Source organism: Toxorhynchites rutilus, chromosome 3 (assembly GCF_029784135.1).
Source record: "Toxorhynchites rutilus septentrionalis strain SRP chromosome 3, ASM2978413v1, whole genome shotgun sequence".
NCBI lineage: Eukaryota > Metazoa > Arthropoda > Insecta > Diptera > Culicidae > Toxorhynchites > Toxorhynchites rutilus.
In genome coordinates, this window is record NC_073746.1 from 11,458,975 (window position 1) to 11,484,190 (window position 25,216).

General features: G+C 37.7%; 1 protein-coding gene across 2 annotated transcripts in view; it reads left to right on the top strand.

The window, feature by feature from the left end:
- Positions 1 to 8,499: 8,499 nt before the first annotated feature.
- Positions 8,500 to 25,216, top strand: part of LOC129778499 (protein sister of odd and bowel) — a 168,889-nt gene continuing 152,172 nt past the window's right edge. The window contains exon 1 of one of the 2 annotated variants that reach the window (XM_055785425.1): positions 8,500 to 9,775. In XM_055785425.1, the coding sequence (XP_055641400.1) occupies positions 9,388 to 9,775 (388 nt within the window). In that variant the 5' untranslated portion in view covers positions 8,500 to 9,387. The remainder of the gene's footprint in view (positions 9,776 to 25,216) is intronic. The other variant, XM_055785424.1, reaches the window with a different exon arrangement.

Here is a 25,216-nt window from a genome sequence, read left to right on the forward strand (position 1 = left end):
GGGAGAAATTAATTATGTTAAGGAAAATTGAAAAAAAGTTATTCGAAAGGACCCAAAACACATTCTCGAGATAGTGCTCATTCGATATAGAATATTTTCATCTATCTTTAGCAAAATTTCCATTGGTCGGAAAAGGGTCTAAGAAAATGTTATAGCCCAAAACCTATACAACATGTATGGGGGAAATTAATTAATTTAAAGAAAATTTAAAAAAGTTATTTCAAAGGACCCAAAACACATTTTTGAGATAATACTCATTGGATAGAGAATACTTTTATCCATCTTCAGCCAAATTTTCGTTGGCCGGAAAAGAGTCTGAGAAAAGGTATGGGCCAAAATGAATACAAGTTGTAGGAGGGAAATTAATAAATTTATCGAAAATGGAAATAGAACTTTTTCACATTCGGAAAAAAAATGAAGAAACGGAGTGCAAAGTCGAAATTTTTAAGCTATTTTTGAAATGATTGAAATTCGTGAAATATCAACGCATGAAGATGGGAAATCAAGCATGCATGATTTACATGGATTTACACGGAAAAATTTGTATTTCGATGTATGTAGAAATCGATTTCTTTCTATTTTTTCAATGATAGCAAATCCAATTAACGTTATCAACTATCTTTCATTTGATTTATATAACGTTGTTAAGGACCATTCAGTACTGGGATAATATTGTATGAACGAAAAATTTCGAATTCGCATTTGACACTAAATAGTTCAATAAATAATCATCGAAAGACAGTTTTGAAAACTCTAATAAATTCTATACAACCAAGATTTATTTACGCAGAGGATAGAATTTTGTTATAAATTGTCGTGGTACACCATAGTAGATGTACTTTGAGTATTTTCTCAAAATTTCATTTCCAAGCCTATTGAGAATGGGGAAAACTCAGTTTTTCGCTATAGCTCTTATAGTGAACCATACAGGAGAATTATCTTATTATTATCTGAAAAAAATCACACATATATATAAAAGGCGTAGGAACACATTTAAATACGAATGAAAGAAGAACTGAATCTCTAAATATTAAAAAAAAATTCAATATTTCAAGATTTTTTTAGTACTTCAATTTTTTAGATTATAAAAAAAAGGTAAGGTACGTTTTCCACCATAGATCTTATGGATAGGGATTCGAAAAATAGTCAAAATTTCTATACAATAGAAATTTTTACTTCCTTTTTTCTTTTTACTTACTTATCCAGCCAGACCTTTTCTCCAGTACAACTCGTGAACGTCAATAATTATTTTGACGTAGGACTACGTCTTTCATTTCTATACCGGGGTGTAAAATCAAAGTTTCGAAAACGAAAGCGTTACGCCGGAGACCGAGATTTTGAGTGTTAATAGCTCTTAAACAACTGAACGAAATGGTATGATAAACACTTCATTCGAAAGATAAAATGTCTACGCGTTCTATACTTGTTACTTTCTGATCCAAAAACTTGTTTCAATAGTCTTAAATTTGCTTTCAAAACAGGCTATTGAAATCACCAATCGGTATATAAGCGAGCGCCGCTTGGAAATCCACTCAGTTCTAATTGAACAGCGATTGGAGCATGTTGTCGCTGTTGTGGTGACGCTCTTCATTTATCATGAAAGCGCGGATGAACGGTGTCACCAAGAGCCTGTTTGTGCATCTTAGGCCAGAAGGGAATCCATCAGGAGGAGAGTGAAGCCACAAACGGTTCCCCGGGAAGATCTCGAAGCAGCCGCTACACACACACACACACACATAAACGCGCGGAATTCTTTCCGTTTGGATGCCATTCAGCATCGAGAAAGATCCGGAAAATAATCTGCCAGTTCCTCTGGGAATTTTAAAATACATTCATGTGAAAGAGTTTATTTGAATGTTTTCTATCCATGTAACACTGTGACCAAATACATTTGGTTTTGTGATTTTTCTATCAATCGCAATTAACAGGATAACTTCTGAAGATTATTCTTCTCCATCAGTAGGATATTTCCGTATCCAATATTGTATGCGCCCGCAATCGATTATTGCTCAGTCGCCGAAAGTTCCGAGCTCAGAGAGTTCATTCCCCTCTAGTTTGCCTTCCAAATTGCCATCGTAAACCACGCCTTCTCTCGATTCAATCACGCACAAAAAGTACGATATTCTGGTGGTGAGACGCATTCATTTCTCGTGAGGACATCGACAAGACAACATCGTTGCTGAGGGTGCTGGACGGCGAAGGATCGAGATCTGCCCTGAAACGCAAGCAGTTTGTTTGAAACTGTGAGGAGCACAGAGAAGCCGATCCTTCAGGAGAAGAGAAGGTGACCATCGAAGCAGCCGCTACACACACACATATACGCACGGAATTCTTTCCGTTTGGATGCCATTCAGCATCGAGAAAGATCCGGAAAATAATCTGCCAGTTCCTCTAGGAATTTAAAATTACATTCATGTGAAAGAGTTTATTTGAATGTTTTCCATCCATGTAACACTGTGACCAAATATGTTTCAATCAAGTGCTATCAACAGATGGTTATCGAGTTAGCATTAACCACTGGTGGGCTTCCAGTATCGAGGAAAATGTGGAAATATCTAATCGTTACTGGAAATAATCTGCCAGTTCCTCTGGGAATTTAAAATTACATTCATGTGGAAGAGTTTATTTTAATGTTTTCTATCCATGTAACACTGTGGCCAAATACATTTGGTTTTGTGATTTTTCAATCAATCGCAATTAACAGGATAGCTTCTGAAGATTATTCTTCCCCATCAGTAGGATATTTCCGTATCCAATATTGGATGCATAAAACCTTGTGCCTCCAACGTAACGCTCTCGTTTTCGAAGTTCTCCTAATATTCATTCATTCAGAATGAATTCAGATTCAACTTCAAACAAATGATCTCTAAATCAACGATAGTCCTACGTCACCCTTGCGGTTATACCATAGATATAACCCACTTCCTGTTTTTTTTTGTTAACTTTTCTCATACCCTTTTCGGACTAATGAAAATTTGGCTAAAGATAAATAAAAATGTTCTTTATCGAATGAGTACTATCTAGAGAATGTGTTTTCGGTCCTTTAAAAAAACTTTTTTCAATTTTCTTTAAAATAATTAATTTCTCGCATACAATTTATTTTTTATGAATTCGTTTATTTTTACAGACTCAGTTACATAAGTTTTTAAGAGCTGAATTCTTAACTACATTTTTATAACTATATATGAACAATTTCCTAATTCTATGGTTAGTAAGATAGAAAATCGATTACTCGCGGTTGACTCCCTCCCATACAACTTGGTCTATAACTTTTCTCAGACCATTTTCCGATTAATCACATTGTGGCTGGAAGATAGGTGAAATATTTATCTATCGAATGATTCGATAACTCTTATCGGACAACTTTTTTTTTGATTTTCAAAATTCTGTATATTTTCCTATATTAACCCATGCTCACGTTTCAGTCTATAACATTTCTCCATCACGATCAAGTAGAAAATGAATTATGCGGAAAGATGAATGATTCAATTCTCTATCTAATGAGCATGTTTTTGAAGGTTGTTACTTGATAAACAATCAATTTATTTCAACTGAATTAATTCATTATTCATTAAATCCAACAAGACGTTGAACAGAACCTTGCACGCAACAAAAACTTTTATCCGCTGAACTTTCATCCGCTAACTTCACACATATAGGCGAATGAACTGCAAAGTTTAAAGCCTCCTAAAAACTTGCAAGTAAGTCCCAGGCGTATGTCTGTGACATATTTCTTCCCGGTCCTTAACACTCCTATACTCGCGCATTGGTCTGTCAGACCGAGAAATCAATAATTCGTTCATTTCTCAGAAAATATCAACACTACGACTTTGCGATTCTCTCTAGCTTCGTTATTCGTCGTTCGTCATCGTTTAGCGTATCGCATGTGTTAGTACAAAGGGGACGTGTGTCACTTTTTTAACACTTTTGGTCTGACACACCGACGCGAGTATAGGAGTAACTTTTTTGGACAATTGCCTTTTTTTATAGTCTAGACAGGAGTCTCAGTCGGACAGTCGTCGAGTGCACACGCTTTCTCGTTTGCTCCGTTCATAGTATAAAGGTAATATTATATTATCAGGCACGTAGCGTAACCGGCACGGCACGTTCCATGCAAGACAAATATTATTGCGTGTGTTTCAAATGTGCATGCATATATATAGCGGAACGGCTCCGGGCATACACAGCACACTTCAGACAAATGCATGAAGGAATTCTCGAAAAGAATATTTTGCCGGTGCCGGGCACAAACTACATGGGCGAGTAGCACCATACATACAAACCCAACGTCGAAGTTCGTGGTGTGGGTGCGTTCGTCGCTCTTCGGTACGACATCGGTTCAATCACCAGTAGCATTTCTCCGCTCCGTCTGCGCTGCCGGTCCGTACAGAGAAGTTGCTATGCCTGATGATATGAATACATCATGTATTTGTCTGCCGGTGTCGGTACGTGTCGTTTACGCTACGTGCCTGATAATATAAAACGGCCTTAACTTGTTTCGTTACGACACGATCGAACGCATTTCGGTATTATTTACTTTCTCAACTGCTGTTATGGGCAGTTTTTATTTTTTGAAAGTGGTTTCGAAGCAGTAATTGTGTGAAGGGGCAGTTGTTTTCAGTGTGCAGGAGGAAATTCCCTCAGAGTGATTTGCAGCAGCAGCATTTCAAATGAAAAAATATTCGCCGTTTAATCACCCGTTTGTACGGTGCTTCCACCGATTTGTACAGCTATTTTCAGGAGGCCAGGTTCTCCATGTTTCAAAGTCGTAGAGACAATTGAACAGTGACAGATCAAAGAAAGAAAAAAGCATTTCGTGTTAATTTTTCCTCCATTTTACGTTTTTGTTTGCGTGTGGTTTTGTTTCTGTGCCGGGGACCATGAGTCATCGCAATATAAAAAGGTGTGCGTGTAATTCCATACGCTCTCTCGAATATTGATATCCGCTCTCACGCAGTGTATGCTTGTTTTCACTTTTTACTTTTTCTTACCACAAATCATTACCACTTTTTCCTTTTAAGTTCCACTTCTCTTCTCTGCTATCATCTTCTTTCCCATGCATACGAATATATTGAGTGCATGATACAATATGCTAGAACAAAGTAAATAGAATACCAGCGAAAGAAACGCGAATCTTCCGGAGAGGAAATATGAGAAAGAGAAACACAGGGTGTCACACGAAGCAAGATAAGTATCAATCATAACATTAAATATCTAAAATTTAGAACCGGCAATCATATGAATCAATTATCGTGTAGCATTTGAGGAGGACCTATCTGCTTTGATCGGCTCTCTTCATTGACTCTCTCTTCCAATAACCCCGGCCTTGCAGACAGATTTTGCCCTATTTTGCACATAGTTTAACAAACGAAGTTCTGTTCTATACTCTTGATCGTCGACCACATCAGACTGTGCTTTTACTGCTGAGTTATCAACGTAAGAGAACGTTGAGGAAGAGAGTCGATCGTTGCGGATGGGTCCTTATCGGGAGTTTCGCGGGAATTTATACATAATGAATTTGATTGTTTTTCCCAAGTCGTAAATCGTTAAACGTGAGTTATAAATCGTAGATCGCGAATCGTAAGGGTCATTCCTTTGATACTTTAACTTACTTATTTCTTTATTCTTTTTATCATGCAAAAGGAGTTTGACAGAAACGATCTCGGTTACCTTATTAGATTTCTTAAAGATAACTCCCGATATCGCTGCTCCGTCCTCGCGAGTAGAGTTTGATGAAGAATAAGTGCAATAAATTGTGATACATATATTTACGGTCGTACCAGTTCTACAGGAATGTTCACGGTTACCTTTTTAGGTTTCCCAAAGTTAACTCTCCGCTATCGCGTTGGAGTCATCGATATAGAACTCATCGCCTTTGCGATTGGAGTTCTATAAAGTGTACGAGTTGAAGACCAATGGTTGCCTCCTCAGCTTTCCCAAATATAACTCCGTGATTCGATTTAAAAAAAAAAAGCAACGGCGAAAATATTAGAATATTTAGCCGGTCCAATGAACTATGAAGTTGTTCTACTCAGGTTACCTGAAGATAATCTCTACCGCGTGTTGTGATATATATATGATTTTCGGAATTTCATCATCGAGTGGTAGATAGGTTGCGTATACATAATCACATCACTTACCGCAGTGAATCCTGATTTTTCTTTACCATTCCCACTAACAACTATCCCTTCCTTGATAAACGCTAGGGAACCACGCTATAGAGGCGACCCTTCTGGCCTTCGGGCGGCGAATATCATACTAACATTCCTTCCCTTCCTCTGGTGACTGTAAGGACGTGGCCGGCGTCGTTATTGACCATTTAAAGTTCGAATCACCGAAAATTGCACAACGAGAATGATTTGCTAGTCCCAAGCGTCATTCTGTGTGTTCTTTGTGCAATTTGGTTGGTTTAGGTCAATCACGGAGAGCAACTACGATTTGTACAGTCTACCCAAGCTCAAGCTCAAGCTCAATTGCCTTTTTTATATTCTAGAATATTGTTGAATTAAATGTATAAATTAATGTTAGTGGCGTGGAATATTTATTAAATATAATGCATAAGATCATTACTGGACTAATCTTATTTGATTTCAGTCCCTTTTGTAACTGGATTGAACGGATCCATATATTAACTATTCGTCGATATATTCGCCGTTAGATTCATACGTTCAAAAGAACAATATAAATGTTTGACTTTCGTATAGTTATTCGCTAAATATAATGGTCATACATATACACGCTTGTGAAAGAATTTCACTTATGGAAGAATTGTGAACAGTAAACTATAAACTAATCGGTAGCTTCTGGTAATTTTTAACAATTACAGTTTCGGGGATATTTTTTTGTAATGGACAATATCGACAAGAAAACAAGAAAAAGAAAAGGAAGTTCCTAGAAATCCTTTTACGTCATCTTTTTATGCCCCATCTAAAAAAAGGTATTAATTCTTAGTTTACCAAGAAAACAGAGACAAACAATATTAGGAATTTGCAAACTTTATATCCCAGAACCTTTATCATCGAGTAATTATCTAGAAAGTCGTAATACATTCTTCTCTTCGATAAAAGACCCGAAAAACCCGCAACAACTGCATGTGTAAATGTAAAAAATAAGTTTATTTCGATCATGCAGTTATGCTATGTTCTGATTTCTACTCCAATGAAACCACAATCGATTAATACGTTTTTATGTTATTTTATAGGTCTTTATACTTCCATGAATTATATTCAATAGCTTACTTTCAATTAATAACAGTGAAAAATTAGAATTTCGTTATTTGTGTTGGAGTATCAAAAATTACTCTATTTTGAGGAGGCTGAATTAGATGAATATTAAAACATAATAAAGACGAAGAAAACATATGTTTTGGAGTTTTTTCATACAATCATACCCTCTTGTTTAAAGAAATGCCAATAGAGTCTGAAAAATACACAATGGCAACATTACAGAGAAGTTCAATTTTCGGTCTGTGACACCGTGCGCGAGTATACGTGTTATGATTTTGCACGCGAGTACAGGAGGGTTAAAGTGTTAATAAGCCACCAATTTTGGAGGAACTTAAAGAAGAAATAACTCGGATTTTCAACAGCATCGAAGTTGTAATGTTAGAGTTGTGCATGAATAATTATGTTCACCGCCTAAAACACCTTATCGAAAAAAAGGGTGGTCACATCGAAAATGTACTAAAATAAGCTTTATTTTCGATTTTTAAAATTAAAAATCGGTTCACTTTTGTAGAAGTTATTAAAATTTGTTGCGTTTAACTTGAAAGACCCTGTATATACGAACAGGCAGTAGCAAATGTATCACTGGGTAATACATAGCTCCCAAAGCAAACAATAAAATAAAACAAGAACTTCAGTTTTGTGTGTACGGTTGTCTACAGCATCGCGCGCGAAATATCACCCTCAAAAACGCGCTGAACAGATCCAACCATATGATCGAACGCATGCTGCTGCAGTAAACCATATCAGCCATGCAGCCTATCCGCTGACACTGAACTTTAGAGTAATCCTCTCCCACACATACATGCAAACCACCGGACACCGTACCATTTCCGTGGAAAAAATGTATGGATTTCATCGAAGCAGATAATCCTTTGCCCCCGGAAGCGATGCTATTCCAACACGTCTACATTCAGTCCCGTTTGCTCTCTCTCACATTTGACCAGCGAGAGCCCAGGAAAAACCTGTACTCGAGAGCAAACCACGTTACGATTTTCATTCATGAATACGCATCCAATGCTGCACTTCGCTCTCTGCCTATCTCCGCTCCAGTGCTCAGCTCCGCCCATCTCACTGAGAGACAGAACCGCGGAAAGAAAATGGGGAAACTGAATCTGTCACCGGCGGGAGGCGTGGTTTGTCGCAAATCTGTTGCGCCTCACCTTATTGTTGGCCTTATCAGTAGCAGTGGCAGTGGCTCTCGATGTTTGGACAGTTAACAAGCACTGGTACCCGACACGCGATAACGCCGTGAAGTTCTGAAGCGAATTGTGCTATATGCTCTGGGAGAGAGAGAGAGTGTGTGGAAGATTTCATCCGGTGTCTGACGGCTTCGAAACACGGTACGCGTATACATAAATTGGTTGTCTTTGGGTGATGTTGCTTTCGCCGCCTGACTGTAGCTTACTGGAAGTGGTTCCTGCAGGGTAGATAATGGAGGTTTCTCAAACTGTGTGAGTGAGAGAAGCCAGTGCGACGGAGTTTCAGGAACGCGAAAAAGGGATGTTTTGTTGCTGCGGAAGGGATGTATCGCAGGGATGCACTCGTGCTCGGAACTGCTGTGGGTGTGAGCAGGAAAGCAGCTGCCTCCCGCCGATGGGTGTGAGGATGTGAAGAGCAACAACATTACTCATTCTCGAGCCCATCGCCGCGCAATGATTGAATTTATCAAGTGCCATATGGGGAGAGAGAGAGAGAGTGTGTGCAGCAGTTTTGGTTGGACTGAATTGGAAATGGAAGCGTGCGACCGACCAGTATCACTACAAACTTTGATAGAGGCGTACACACAGAGCATGTGATGACAGTGGGGTCTTGACTTTCCATGATCCATCAGCAGTTCCACAGTAGCGCTTTGTGGCGTCGGTTCGCGATTTTCTCTCCAACGTGCGTTTGTTTGTTTGCCCCCTTTTGATAGGAGGGACGAGATTTGTACAACCGGGAGTGACTTTGTGATTTAATGTGATTTTAGCGCTTAGCGGGTTCACAGGTGTGCGATAATTACCTCGCCCTTTTCGGAATGAATCGTTGATGTTGATGTTTGATGTGCGGATTGAATGTACGTATGATAGAAGAAACACACACAAAAGAGGGATTTGTGGATTGTGGAGGTTAGTTGAACCTTTGTCCAAGGACTCTCGCAGCGAAAGCTAGAATACAAGCAACCATGATGGAAGTGAGTGAAGTTCCGCAGCACCAGCAGCAGCAACAACAGCAGCAGCAACAACAGCAGCAGCAATCGCAGCTTCCGCTGGATTTTAGTGTCACCATGGTTAACATCAAGCTGAACAATGTGAACGTAAATTTGAACACCAACAATAATAGTATAAATATTCTGAATAATAACAACAATAATCACGCCGTCGGTTTAATTAATGATGCCGGAAGTGGTCATTCGGATGCGATGGGATCATTGTTAGCAGTGCATCAGCAACAGCAACAGCAGCAGTTGAACGGTAGTGGAAACGGTGGCAGCAGTAGTAATGGCGGTGGAAACAGTTCCGCTGCACTGACAAGCGCGTTCAAGGTGGTGATGCCACGGGGGAAGGCCGACGGTAAGCGAATTTGTTTCTGGATTCTTATCCAATATATTTGAAAAAAAAAACTTATTTCTTGATTTTTGAGCACTTATGTTGCATTATTGGATTTCAAAGGATCAGATTCTTAGTAAAAACAGCACAGTACATGCAGATTTACAGCTCACAATCAGACATGAGTATTTGATTATAATTCAGATGAACAATGAACAAATTTTTTTCATTGAAAACTTTTTTTCCATTCGACAAATTTATAATTGTGTTTTCGGTCGAGATGAAGTAGTCTCATGTTTTGTTCTTATTACAAAATACACTGGATGTTTGTGTGCTGTTAATTTTCCTCTAAGAATGAATGTAAGTTTTGAGGCGCTTAGGCCGTTATTTGAATTGAACTGAGATGTGAGCTTCTAAATTGTACAATTGTCAATTTTGTTGTTATCGTATTACCGTGCAAAATTCCTTGTGTCATACCGTAACGTGGATTTCCAAAATTCAATGCATTGGATAACTAACAAAGATTGTTTTACATAGATTTTCTAGGTAAACATCCTCTCATGATGGACGAAGCGCGCGACTTCAGAAATATAACCTTCCTTTTTTTGTAATTTCACCCGTTTATTATTTTGAGAAAGAAGAAATTGGTTCGACACAATACCGGAAAATGTTAAACTCGTATTGTTTTATTTTTAGTATGGCTAAGATTTGAAACCAGATTTGTAATTTGACATTTGAAACTTAAGTTTTACGCATTTGAATAATGTAGATAAGACCTTTTTATAAGTAATTTGCGTTTGTTCTGAAACAACAATAGTTTTTTTTTCGAAATTTGTGATAAACTTTGCACAGCTCTCTTTTACATATTTCATATTACGACGGTTAGATGAACATTTCAGAATAAAACGATTAACACAGCATTACTTATATTTTCATTTTATTCACATTTTGACACTTTTAACTGTCTACATGTGGATTGGTTTACGAAGTTTTACAAATACATGTTTATCTACATATACAAAAATGAATTTCTGTCCGTCTGTCTGATTCTTATGCACTCGGAAACTTCTGAACCAATCAACATGAAAATCGGTATGTAGGAGTTTTTGGGGCCGGGGAAGGATTTCGTTATAGTTTGAGACCCCTCCCCCCTCTCTAAGGGGGGGCTGCCTTACAAATGAAACACAAATTTCTACATTACTCGGGAATTAATCAAGCAAATGAAACGAAATTTGGCATGTGGAAGTTTTAGGGTGCAATAAATGATTCTATGGTGTTCAGATACTCCAAACCCCCCCCTCTAAGGGGGTGCTGCCATACAAATGAAACACAAATTTCTGCATTACTCGAGAATTGATCAAGCAAATGAAACCAAATTAGACATATTGAGGTTTTAGGGTGCAATAAATGTTTCTATGATGGTTAGACTCTCCACCCCTTCTCAAGGAAGCGGGGGGGGGGGGGTTGTGGTCTGCCATACAAATGAAATACAAATTCCTGCATAACTCGAGAATTAATCAAGCAAATGAAACCAAATTTGGCATGTAAAGGTTTTAGGGGACAAGAAACATTTCTAAAGTGGTTCAACACTCCTTCCACCTTTCTGAGGGGAGGGGGAATGTTTCTATGATGGTATGACACCCCTCCCTCCTCTGGTATGAAGAGGGGGTCCCATAAAAATATTACACATATTTCAACCAAAAATATTCCAACCATGACAATTGAAATTTTTCGCCATAAAAATGAAACACAAATTTCTGCATAACTCGAAAACTAATCAATCAAATGGAGCCATATTTGGCATGTGAAGGTTTTTGAATATGAGAAATGCTTCTATGATGGTATGGCACCTCTCCCTTCTCTTAAATGGAGAGGGGGTCCCGTAAAAATAATACACATATTTCAACCAAACATGACAATTGATTATTTTTTATGTGATAAAACGCACTTCTATATCTTCTTCTATATCTATCTATATATATATAAATGGAGTGATGTCTGTCTGTCTGTCTGATTCTTATAGACTCGGAAACTACTGAACCGATCGACATGAAAATTGGTATGTAGGGGTTTTTGGGGCCGGGGAAGGTTTTCGTGATATTTTGAGACCCCTCCCCCCTCTCTAAGGGGGGGCTGCCATACAAATGAAACACAAATTTCCGCATTACTCGGAAATTAACCAAGCAAACGAAACCAAAGTTGGCATGTGAAAGTTTTAGGGTGCAATAAATGTTTCTATGATGGTTAGACAGTCCTTCCCCCACTCAAAGGGGGGGCTGCCATAAAAATGAAACACAAATTTCTGCATTACTCGAGAATTAACCAAGCAAATGAAACCAAATTTGGCATGTGGAGGTTTTAGGATGCAATAAATGTTTCTATGGTGTAAAGATACTCCTTCCCCCTCTCTTAGAGGGGGCTGCCATACAAATGAAACACAAATTTTTGCATTACCCGAGAATTAATCAAGCAAATTAAACCAAATTAGGCATATAGAAACTTTAGGGTGCAATGAATGTTTCTATGGTGGTTAGATACCCCTCCCCCCTCTCTTAGGGGTGGCTGCCATACAAATAAAACACAAATTTCTGCATTACTCGAGAATTAATCAAGTAAATGGGCGGGACGAAGTTTGCCGGGTTAGCTAGTATGTAAATAAAAATGGATCACCGATTGTGTTGATAAGAGCAAAGCTTGAGAAAGAAATTGTCCGATTTAGGGCTGTCTTTATTTTATCATATTTTCTGTATCAAAAATTTATTCCATGTAACGGGTAAACATGTTATTTGCAAGTGGTTTTTTTTTTATTAAATCGTTTATTTTTACAGGCTCAGTTACATAAGTTTAAAGGAGCCAAACTCCTATCTGTATTGTTACAAGTATATATAATCATTTTTCATTAATTCTAGTGTTAATGAAGTAGAGAACCGATTACTCGCGGTTTGCTCGAGTTTAGAAGGGTGACATTTTTTTCAGGAAAAGGAAGGGATATAAGGATATGTTGACAATGTTCACACTCACATTCGCACTCACATTCATCATACTCAATTCTTAAGCCTATCTTATATCTAATATGTATTTACATTTCACCTTATTCTATTGTTAGTAAGAAGGGATTTAATTTCTCGCGAAGGAAAAGGAAAAGGAAAATATAAGGATATAAGGACAATCACACACGAAGATCGATAACTTTTAAGAAGACGTATATTTGGGACATGTAATCAAGGTCTAACCGAGCCAACACATCTCTCACCGGCACATTGGGCTGTCTTCCCCTGGCCCGAAGAGAGTTTTCTAAATTCGATCTGGCAACAAGATACACCTCGCACGACCAAACAACGTGTTCGATGTCGTGGTAACCTTGGCCACAAGTACATATATTGCCACCGGCAAGATTAAAACGAAAGAGTAGCGCGTCTAACGAACAGTGATTGGACATGAGTCGAGAGAAGGTGCGAATAAAGTCCCGACTCAAGTCCAGACTTTTGAACCATGGTTTGAGGCTAACCTTAGGGATAATCGAGTGAAGCCACCGACCCAATTCATCTTCGTTCCACTTACGTTGCCAGTTAACGATGGTATTTTTACGGACTAAAGAATAAAATTCATTGAAGGCGATTTGACGCTGATAAATATCGCCTTCAATTGCACCTACCTTTGCCAATGAGTCAGCCCTCTCATTACCCGGAATTGAGCAATGTGAGGGGACCCAGACAAAGGTAATGACATAACAGCGTCTGGTTAAAGCACTCAAAATTTCTCGTATTCTCTCAAGGAAGTACCGCGAGTGCTTTTCCGGCCTCACTGAACGGATAGCTTCGACAGAGCTAAGACTATCCGTTACAATGTAATAGTGTTCAACAGGTCGTGAGGCGACGCTGTCCAGCGCCCAGTGTATTGCTGCCAATTCAGCAATATACACTGAGCAAGGATTCTGAAGACTGTGGGAGGTGCTAAAAAATTCGTTGAACACTCCAAATCCTGTGGACTCATTCATAGAGGACCCATCAATTTGCAAGTGGTTGAAAAATCTTGAACGAGAATTCTGTCTGAAAATAATCTGATATTATAATGACGAGTTTTGGTAGAAGCACTAGGAATTTTATAGTAAAAGGTAATTTTAAAGGGTTGATTAGAAAATCAATCAATGAACAGTTCTGCGATTGGACCTATGAACGTGCGCTTGGTAAAAAAACGTGAATGTGATAACGAAAAATAAATTTTGGGCGGAACGAAGTTTGCCGGGTCAGCTAGTATATTATAAATAACTGATGAAGAGATGAAGTACATCTATTAAAAACAATTCCGCTTCCAAGAGAGACCCTTTTCTGTGTGTTATTTTGTTGTCTGTGGATGGATAGTTGTTTCTGATGAAATTTGAAAATCTTCTGAAAAGGACGTATCTCAATTATCTAGTGGTTCTAAATCGACCACTAACATATTTTAGGTATTTAACGACGTTCACAGCTTCGGGAGTGAGTTTAGGAATACTCCCCCTAATCTCGAAAACGGATATTACTAGGAAGTTCATCACTGTGAGCTTAACTATTTAACAATACCGCTGGAGAAATATTATATCTTTGGAACACAATTGTGCTTGCAAATAGAGGAGATTTGAAAAAAAAGTCGCTAAGGGTTGACTTTCAAGATGTTTTTTACTCTGGAAATGTTGTCAACATTTTTGCAGTTACAAATACCCACCTTAAAGATACCTGACTTCAGGTATGATCTAGGCATAACGTTAACAAGTTAATTATTTTGTACCCATAACGTTCGGGTGAAACAACGAGGTTTATTTGTGTTGTTAGGATTCCAATCCTACTTTGAAAACTGTTCGTGTTTTGATTGTGCAACACGAATAACATGTTAAAAGTTTGTATTAAAATAAAAAAACAGATTTTTTTATATCGCTTCGTTTTATATTAACGCACATGTCGTATATTTTAACCAAAAAAAAAAAAAAGACATGAAAAGTTGTTGGAAATTGTAAGCAAATTCATAAAATTTCATGAACATGACGTTATAACACGACAAACATATAAAAGGGCCTATTTACTATTAAAAGACTCGATTATATGTGATTCGATTATATACAGTTTGGAAAAAATAGATTTTTTTATATTTCAAAGATGACTCATCTCAAGAAGAAATGTAACCTTTCAACGTTAAGGTGTAATTTAAGTGGCTATTACATGTACAGTGGGGTAACAATCGTGATTTTTTGAGATTTTGCTTGAATTTTCACCAGAAATTGTTTATATCGATATTGCAGTCGAATTAAGAAAGATAGAAGTTGGGTGTCAAAGAACAAATTGTAGAGCGGATAGAGAGCTTCAATTTAATTGATATAAACAATCTAGTTTAATATAAATCATTAGGATGAAATTAATAATAACACATTATAAAATTATAAACTTTTAAGTTTTTCATTTCTAAAATGTTATTAAACTCCACTAATTTAAATGTTCCACTACTATATCCTTGACTAAATTTTCTCATCTTTCAGATGAAAGCAACAGAATCGTCTTCCGTAGCGTACTTTGTAATGTAGAGCCAGTTTGAGGCAACAGAGTCCGAAACAAAAAAAAGTTCTATAACTCTGTCATTGTTGAATTTTGAACATATGCGTAGAACGATTTTTTTCATCAAATATGATCGTCTATCACCTCCTGAGATAATCTGGATAAATTTATTTTTTTTCATGTGAGAAAGGTGTTTCCTGACTTTATGGGGATGAATCAAAAATCAAATTCTTCTTTTATATTAAAAAAAAAACGAAAAATACATGCAAAAAAAAACGAATAATTTTTTTTGTGTACTCGATTATATACAGGATTCGATTATATACAGTAAAAAGAAATCAAAAACTGTATATAATCGAGTCCACGCTGTAATATTTTTTTTAAATATCTCGAGAATAGCTGCATTTAGAAGGAGATTGATAATGGGCTTTTTTGTTTTAAATTACACCAGGATGCATAATTTGTGGCTAAAATTGTTTGTTAACATACAGGGTGGCGCATAAGTCACGCAACGCTCTCTGAAGGAAAAACAAATAACGATCGCGCTACAACTATCGATCGTGTTGGTTCCTAAGCGGTTTAGTTGTCGACTTTGTATCATTTTTTATTCGACAATAAAGATTTTGTATCGCGAGACATTTTTTTATACGAATTTTTCTTTGTGCAAATCGGTTGCGTGATTTATGTGCCACCCTGTACAAATATTCTATGTTTCGAAAATTCGTAAAAAATCGATGTTCCACAAAGTTCGTCAAAAATAATTTAACCATCTTGTACTCATTTTTGTAATTTTTTGCATGACTTCTATTTCACATGAAAAACTGAAAAAATGTATTAGAAATATATATTTTAGATATCGCAAATTAATGTTTTGTTTTCGTAAGTAAAAAAGGGTACTAATTTTTTTTTCTCAGTGTATATTTTTTCACATTTAAACAGTAATACTCTATAACTCTTTCTAAGACACTATTTCGGTGCGACTGATAGTTTTTGAGATATAAATTTTCAAAGATTACTGAAATCGATACGCCCTATTCAAAAGTTACACTTGAGTCAAACATTTCCCAATTGCTGTGGAAAACTCATATTTCCTCCAACCCAAACGGAATACAAAAGTTTCATTCGAATCAAAAATACATGTTTTTGAAATCTGCAGTTTTTGGACGATTTCATTTGGAATTACTCTAATCAGCGAGGTGCATCCAACTGTACCTTACCAAACTTTTTTTTTCTGGTCAAATTTATTTCTTTTTTTAAGCTTCTTTCTATTGAAATGAATTGCTGATCGGTTGTCAAGAGTCTTTTTTTTTGTGTGGAATAAGCTTGTTAAGAGTTTGGTTTTACCCAATTCTACATATATTCGTTTCATTTTTGATTCAAATGAAGTGTTTAGTCGTTTAGCCATTGGAGATTCAATCATAGTAAACTATTATGTTTCCATATAATATTAATTTGAAAAAAAAAAACCTATTTCATAAAGGGTATCTTACCACGCACTGTTTCGTTTTCTGAAGTAAAGTCCTTACTTTAAAAATGAATTCCTTACTTTATTGTTAGTTCAGAACATGCTTTCATCATATTTTCATATGAGCAATCATTATTATTTCGTTACGACATTAGATGACTTTCTAACGTGCTCAAGATACACAATTTCAAAATCATCCTCTCAATGAACAGGGTATCGTTTAAAGACATGGGTGATTAAATTGAAATAAAACCCACATAAATGTTAGTTGCCATTAATTTGGCTTTAATGATAAATCATCCTTCGAAGTATATATTTAATGTCTGAGATTTTTCTGGGGTGTTATTTAATGGCTATCCACACATCAAACTTTGATGAATTATTAAATAACAACTATTTGTACTACAGTTGAGTATTATGCATTGGAAGTAGTGAAAATATGTCTCCTATTAAACGGCTCATAGTTTTCAGTAACATTTGCAATATTTGTCAAGATATATATAAATAAAAAACTCTGAAGGAAGGCTATATCTTCTATTTATATAAACAAAAATGGAAGGCCAAATGTGTTGGTGTGCCCTAAACCCAAGGAAGGAATGGTCCGATTTGAGCTGTCTTTATTTTGTAATATTCTCTGTATCCAACATGTATCCCATGCAACGGAGAAACATGTTATTTCCAAATGCTTGAAGAATCATGTACGAGAATTGTGTCTGGAAATAATTTCATATTATAAGGACGAATTACCAATAGTAACCTTCTCTGTTTTTGACCTAATCTCAACCCCATCGACGGTATAAGAAACTTTCTAATTAAAAAAAATCTAAATGCCATCTTTAATTGTCTAATGATTTTGCTCAACACTTCGACTGCCAACTTCGTGGTACTCTGCTTTCTTGTCATATTCGAACATTTATACTGAGTAATAACAAACAAGAAGCAAATTAATACGACAGAATGCTTTTGGAAGCATTAGAGAGGTTTGAGAGTTTAACATCCGCTCATCAATGCAGCACATGTATTTCATTTGCGAGCGCACGTTTTGGCAACACTCTACTGGCGTTTGTCCCGATGTTGGAAGTTCTTCGCCTTGTACATTTTTAATCTAGATCATTTCTTGGCCCTTGGGGGGTCTTCGTAGCCACTTGGTTACGCGTTCGCTTACCAAGCGATCGATCGTGAGTTCAAACTCAGGGCCCTCAATTGACCATCTTTGTGTTGTTATAGAATAACTGCGTCCACGCAACCATCATCAGCGATGGAAATCGATCCACGGTGGAACAAAGATCGATTAATCCATACAACTGCTCTGCTCTGCAAGAAACATCGGGCTGCTGTTCTGTAAATAACCCAACAATGATCAATATCAACTGTCTCCGCTGTCCGGTCTGCTGAACAATGGAAGAACAGAAAGAATACCCTTACGCCGAAATGGCTACTACTGTGTAATTACCATAATGTAATGGAACAGAAAAAACTTAACGCCTAAATGGATACTACTAACGACTGTGTAATTTACAATTTATAGAAACATAAACATATGTACATGTACACGATTAAAACCCGGCTCTGTTACAGCTAAAATACTAATGAGCCTAATAAATGAATAAATGAGATAAAAAATAAAAAAAATTCTTGGCCCTCTGGACGGAAATTTGCGAACCACGAAAGTTTTTTGGCCAAGTCCCTCGCTGAAATATTTATTGAAATATTTATATATAATATTTAGTTACGCAATAATTATCGACTCACCCTTTAATACATTTCTCATTTGGTGCCATTTGTATTCGGAGACCATTCAATTTATGTGGCATATGGTGATGCATTTGGGAATGAACCTGAATACGCGGTAAAGTGATATTACATCATGACAATGCATCGGCAGTGAAGGACGCAATAAAAACCCTTAACTGAGTAGCGTTATCATATCCGCCGTATTCTCCAGATCTGACCTCGTCAGATTATTACCTCTTTGCTTTAATGGGACATGTACTTGCCGATCAGTATTTCCCCAAATATAACGATGATGGGCCGGCGAATGATTCTCGTCGAAACAAAAACAGTTTTATTGGACAGAAATCCACAACTTGCGAGAGAAGTGGTCGAAATGTGTAGAGTCAAACGAATATTACTAGAAATATTTTAAAATTGGGCTAGAAATATTTTAAGGTTCTCCTGAAAATTATGTGTTGTTTTCATAAAAAATTAAAATCGGTCAATTTCAACTCGTACACCTGGTATACAAAACTATCAAATCAGAACTGATGTTGGTATAGAGCATTTCCACGCCAAAATCCCCCGCGACCCTCTCCGATTTTTATTGAAACTTTTGATGGAAACTACTCAACATCACAATTTTCATAATCATATAACCAATTTAAATTACGACTCACACATTCAAATACTTTTTCAATTTATCTTTCAAAAATTTGTAATGAACTATTTAGGAAAAATTATATTGGATTGGCCAAAGTCCGAAAAAAGACGGAAAACCCGGAAAATTGCGATAGTAAAACGAGTGAAAAATACGCTTACGATTTAGTTTGCGGTTCAATTAAATCTATTCAATGCATGGGTTTTAAACATGGTATATGAGTATATGAGATGCTGCGTGATACAACATCGACAGTTAGTCGAAAAGGGGACGTCCAGAGAAGACGCTCGAAAAAAAAAATTGAATAGACTGCTAAAATATCACTCAAAGATTGATTTCAATGACGAATTTCATGCCAACTCGACTGGCTGTTGGTAGCAACATCTCAGATTTCAGTGAAACATTGTGGGTGTAAAGACATTCGCAACTTTGCATACTTGAAATCTTCGAAAAAAATTAGACTACCTTTTCAAAAGTTTTTTTTTCTTTATTTTTTACAAAATATTATAGCTCAAAAACTAGAAGGAAAAAAAATTGCTGATTAATGGTCAGCTGCATCCCAATAGGAAGTATCCCGTGTCGGGCACACGTACAGAGCATCGAAGACTGCGACATACCAATTATGAGAACACTTGTAATACTAACCTCGAGTCAACCGCGAGTAATCGGTTACATATTACTAACATATTTGTAAGCAAACATTGCCAAATTTTGAACTCCCCGCCCCGTTAGGCTGACGCCATATGAGCCTTAATAAAATATATATTTTGGATAAAAAAAAAAACTATAATGTCTACAAAATTGTGGCCAAAAGATGGAATGTAGCAAATTGTTTTTTTTTTTCATTAAAAAATCAAAATACTTTTAAATAAAAATTAATGAACTACTCTTGTCAATGATTATTCTAATTGACATGACTAATGAATACAAATCTGCCTCTTCAATCAACATACTTCAATCCACACTTATACTTCCCCCTGACATAAAATTCTTTACCTGCGTACACAATATTATTTTTGCGTCCATATAAAGTGAAACGAAAACTTGATTTCTGATGCAAAAAAGTAGCAAAATAGCGTTCAGTTTGGGACGAATTCCAAACAAAATTCTAGTTCACTTTGTCTCCGAGTTCAATTTTGTGAAAAAAAAACATACAGAAAAACGGGTTTATATCAATAAAATTCACAAATTTGTCAGTGGTTCTGAACACAACACGGCACGCTATTTTATACGTGTGAGTAATTTTCGTGTATGATACAAAAAATCTAGCTCACCTGTAGTATTTGTCAAACCACGTTGCATTCAAATATCGATACATGCATACGTGATACATGAGAGAGAGAAACGAATTCATTTTGAGGAGAGTCACTTCAAAATGCAATGAAGTTCATTTGACGGGGAAGAATAAACAGACATAGTCGAGCCGTAGAGGGAGATAGCGATAAGCGATGAGAATAGATTATCAAGATTCAGAGTTAATATCCCATATTCTTCCCCCTAAACAAAAAAAAAAAAAACATTCGTTCCAAATACGCACTAATTCCAGCTGCCACGATTTAGTAGAACTCGGCGGTACAAATATACAACAAACGAAATGTGCGCAGTCAAAATTTCATCACGATAATAATTCATAAACATCTCTCATCGGAATCGGTCGCGAATGTTCATTCCCCCGAAAAATTACACAAAACCAAAAAAAAAGAGCGGCAACCGTCCAATTATTAGGGCGGGCAGAAACGAGCAGAAACCGAACCAAACGAGAAAAAAAGGAAGCTCGCTTCAGAAATCCAAATTTTTTTGAACAGTAATCCACCGGATTTTCCCCAGTTTCACAGCATCCGACAAATCGTATTCCTCACGTTGTTGTTCGGCGGCATTTTTTCCCTGTCCCACTGGCCCTTTGTTCAATCCCGTGTCTCGTCCTCGTCCTCTGTGTGCGCGAGGATATGTTACAGTTAATTAAAAATGACGAAAAAATAATTACGCAGTGGGCTTTTAGGCGGCCCAACATTTTCCTTTTGAGCGTTGTCGCCCCCCTCACAAACAGTGTCCTGTCGACGACGACATATCCAGCTTTTCGCACTCATCTGCTGCACCACTGACTCCGGGCAACATCGTCCGTATGGGCATTGGATATTTCGGCTGCCCCAAAGAGACTCCCCAATCGGAGGGGGAGCTGCTAAAGCAAAGCGCAAATAAACATACACACAAAACAGCAGCGGACCGCGAGGACTCAGCAAAAAAAAAAAGTGACACGGGAAAAGCTTGGAATTTTTTCCACAATCCTCACTCATCTGAGCCGGAATGGGAATGGGTCACTGGCTCGATTCGGTGTTCCCTTTTTGTGAGACGCGTGTTGACGGGAAGGATGAAGACAGGGCCAAGCTGCTCTCTCCAATGATTTTCGGTAAGGAATTGTGCTACTCGGGAAGAAATTGGAATAATAAAAGTATGACAAGCGAGGTTCAGTAACATATTATAATGTTCAAATGAAGATTCATTTTCGAGAAATGTACAGATTCGGAATGATTATCTCTAGTGCAACTTGGAAACATATATTTTTTTTAACGAAAAACAAAATCGTGTTCATCAGGATACCAGACTTTTCCCCGCCAGTCGAGGGTTATTGGAAAATCCCCAACCTCAGCCGCACGGGAGGACCAAAAAAGCAACATATATCATCCTTTGGACTTCCATTTTATTTGCCGCGCTGGTGCTCGACGCTAGCGAAACGTTATTTCACGTTGGCTGACTGGCTGCTGGGTTCCATGTGCGGTGGCATGTGATGATGAAATATTGTTTTTGATAAATTAAATTTCAAAGTTTTTTTTTTGTGGGTCTGTTGCCTTTTTCATCAGCGGCAGGTTTGGATGTTTCGCTCGGCACTCGCGGGGATTGAAGTAATCTTCGCTCCACTCGCGGGGTTTTCCAGCGAGATGAGTGGGAAATAATTAATATTCGCAGCTTTTTTTTTTTTATTGTGATTCCTTGTAAGTTTGGATTTGTTCCCAGTGCTTTTCGCAAGAAATGGGATGAGGATTTTGGGCGTTTCGGATACGCCCTTTGTTTTTGAGATGAAAGGCAAATATACGTATACGATCAAACACATCAGTGATAAATTTGTAAAACATGAAAGAGAAAAAATGCTTCGAGTAAATCTAAACGAACTCACTCCCTTCTTGGTTTATATGGATACAATCAAATTTAAATGCAAATATGTTTGATTATAGGTAAATAACCTTATCGTTTTCTATGAACTAATAAAAACTTTCAATATGGATAATGACAATACTTCACGTTTCACCATCTAGCATCGCAATCGCGAACAAATCATTTTGTCTTTCGAAAACATGTGTCGCTTGAGCGGTTTTTTGTTCGATTTTGTTTCTTATTCCTGCTTTTCATTTTGAGCATTAAATAGCACTGCAAAATGCCGGATGGAGATTCGTATTTTTTCAACACTTTTGCCTGCAGCTTGCTTTTTGCAGTCAAGATTTTCTCCCCTCTCTCCTTAATCCCCCCTCTGCTTTATTCGCAGATTTTATTTATGGCGCTCTCGTCCATTTCCTTCTAATTTTTCATTCATAAAAATGTGCTTATTTTCAAACAAATTTGCACTCAACTCCCAAGTGGTCTCTTCCGGCTCCCAGCCGCCCGTTAGGATGGCGGTTCTTTTTGGCCCCGGCAACTCGCATCCAGATGTAAATCATGCTGCTACTGCTGAGGCTGCGGCTGCGACGGCGAAATGGCGAACTTTCTGCATTAGACCTGGTGGCCAGGGAAGAGAACGGAACCCAACAGCAGAAGCTCGTTAATTATGGATAATTATGGGGAAGAATTTCAAGCTGCCCGCGTTGTCCGAAAAACACACACTGACAAAGTGGACCGTTGGGGGAGATTTGCTCCATTTTTTTCGGACGCGGCACATACCGATGTCGAGAGTGCATATTCCGAACATTCCCGGTAATTATATTATCCTTGATTCACGCGATTCACCATTTGCTGAAACCACGGTCGGACTTATCTCCCGACTATCTCCCGATTGTCGACGAGAGAGAGAGAGAGAGAGAGAGAGACAGAGAGTGTGAGAGTGCTATAATATTAAAAGTAGATCGCTCTAGCTGTTAATTAAGCCTAAATGAATTAAGCTCCGCTTTCGGTTTACTCGTGTACCCGAGGTGGGGAGTGGTAGCATAGCACCATTGTGATCACCAGGAGCTAACAGCGAGAAAACACATACACAGCATGATAGCGAATGTGTGAGATGAATTTTAATGAGGATTTTTTCGGTCCCGAACCGCGCCGTGGGGTGGATAATGCCGGAAAGATTTCCGCTTTATGGCCGAGGAGACTGAGGTGGTAATAGAGAGAATCTGGAGAGGATGATGGCTCGATGAAGACAACGAGCCGAGATCATTATCCCGGTGAGTCTGTTTCAGATTGATTAATCGAGGTTTGTTGGCCGGAGAGTGGATGATGGAGCTGCATGTTGATTGTACGAGGGTCGTTCAAAGAATAAGTTTCAGTGCCTTAGAAATCGCGGAAAAATAAAGTTAGGACAAAAAACAAGGTGATGTTTCATCGTACTATTGTGAAGTTTTGGGCCGATTAAGAACCGCGATCAAGAACGAAAGGCCAGGTTTATTGACGAAAGGAGTGTTCCTCATCCACGATAATGCGCAGCCCGATTCTGCTCGCGTAACTCAAGAGCAATTGAAAAAAAAAATCAAATGGACTGTGTTCGAGCGTCCTCCTTACTCCTCAGACCTCGCCCCTAGCGATTATCACTTATTCCCGGTGATGAAACAGGCGTTCGGCGGTCAACGATTCGATGACACTGAAGAAATTCGTGACGCAGTCCCATCGTACTTTAAGAAGTTGGACGCTACGCACTTCGCGCTCGGAATAGAAAAACTCGTGCCACGCTATGAAAAATACGTTACGTTACGGCGATTATGTAAAAAAATAGAAAATAAAACGTAGATTACGAAAATTACCTTGTTTTTTGTCGTAACTTTATTTTTCCGCGATTTCTGAGGCACTGAAACTTATTTTTCACCCTCGTATTTACCCTTGCTCTATAGGCTGTTCAGGAGAGTCATCGTTGTTAACAGTTTGTGGAAGCGATTGTAGAAGTTCTTCTTTCAGTGATCAAACGTATGTCTTTTCTGTTTTCCACCTGAATATTTTCATCCCAACGCAAAACATATTTTTTCGGAATACTTTCCCCTGAAAAGCATTGCTTACCTCGCTATTCAATTGCCAACGAAATAAATGTGTGATCTCCATATCGTCGACAAAATTATGTCATTTGTTGCGCTGGACAGTCATCAGGAACATTTGTGATTCCGATAAGTGGCAATAAAACAGAGAGCGCGAGCGTTCTGGTTGTTGGGTCAACGGTGGTAATTTGACTTTGCCACTTGCAACATAATCCTGGGGTCTCCTAATGAAACTTTGGTGGATTGGTGGATTGAATATATTTAAAGAGAGTTTGTATCTTATTATTCAGATCTGTACAATTCATCCTAATAATATTTTTCACTGCGAAACATACGTATGCGTACCTTTTGTTTTCGAATTTTCTTCCTTTTTTTTAAATGTTCTCCAAAATATTTTATCATTCTAATTTGGGTGAAGACGATATACGACAACTTAAATGTGATTAGTCGATCTTCGATAATGCAGAGTTATACGTGCGTGGGGAAAACCTTGCTTTATATTGGGTTGGGGAGAAAGAAATGTCGTATATTGTGAATATATGGCAACACTTGAACATATCTTGTGTTGTACTTATCGCATCGGGTCATACTATACGGCTATTTAAAGACGACAAGACGAAGACGACTGTGCTACAAGTGTCGCTTTGACGGTGTTGTGATTGTCTTTTTCAGTCTCAAGTTATAGCGTTTCAAAGATGGAGTCCACCAAGCAAGAAATTCGCCATATTTTACGTTTTTACTACCTGCGAGGTAAAACGGCAACGAAGGTGGCCGAAAAAATTCGTGTAGTTTATGGACCCGAGACTGTGACGATTCGCACAGCACAGCGTTGATTTGATCGATTTCGTTCTGGTGTAGTGGCTGTCGAAGATACACCCCGTA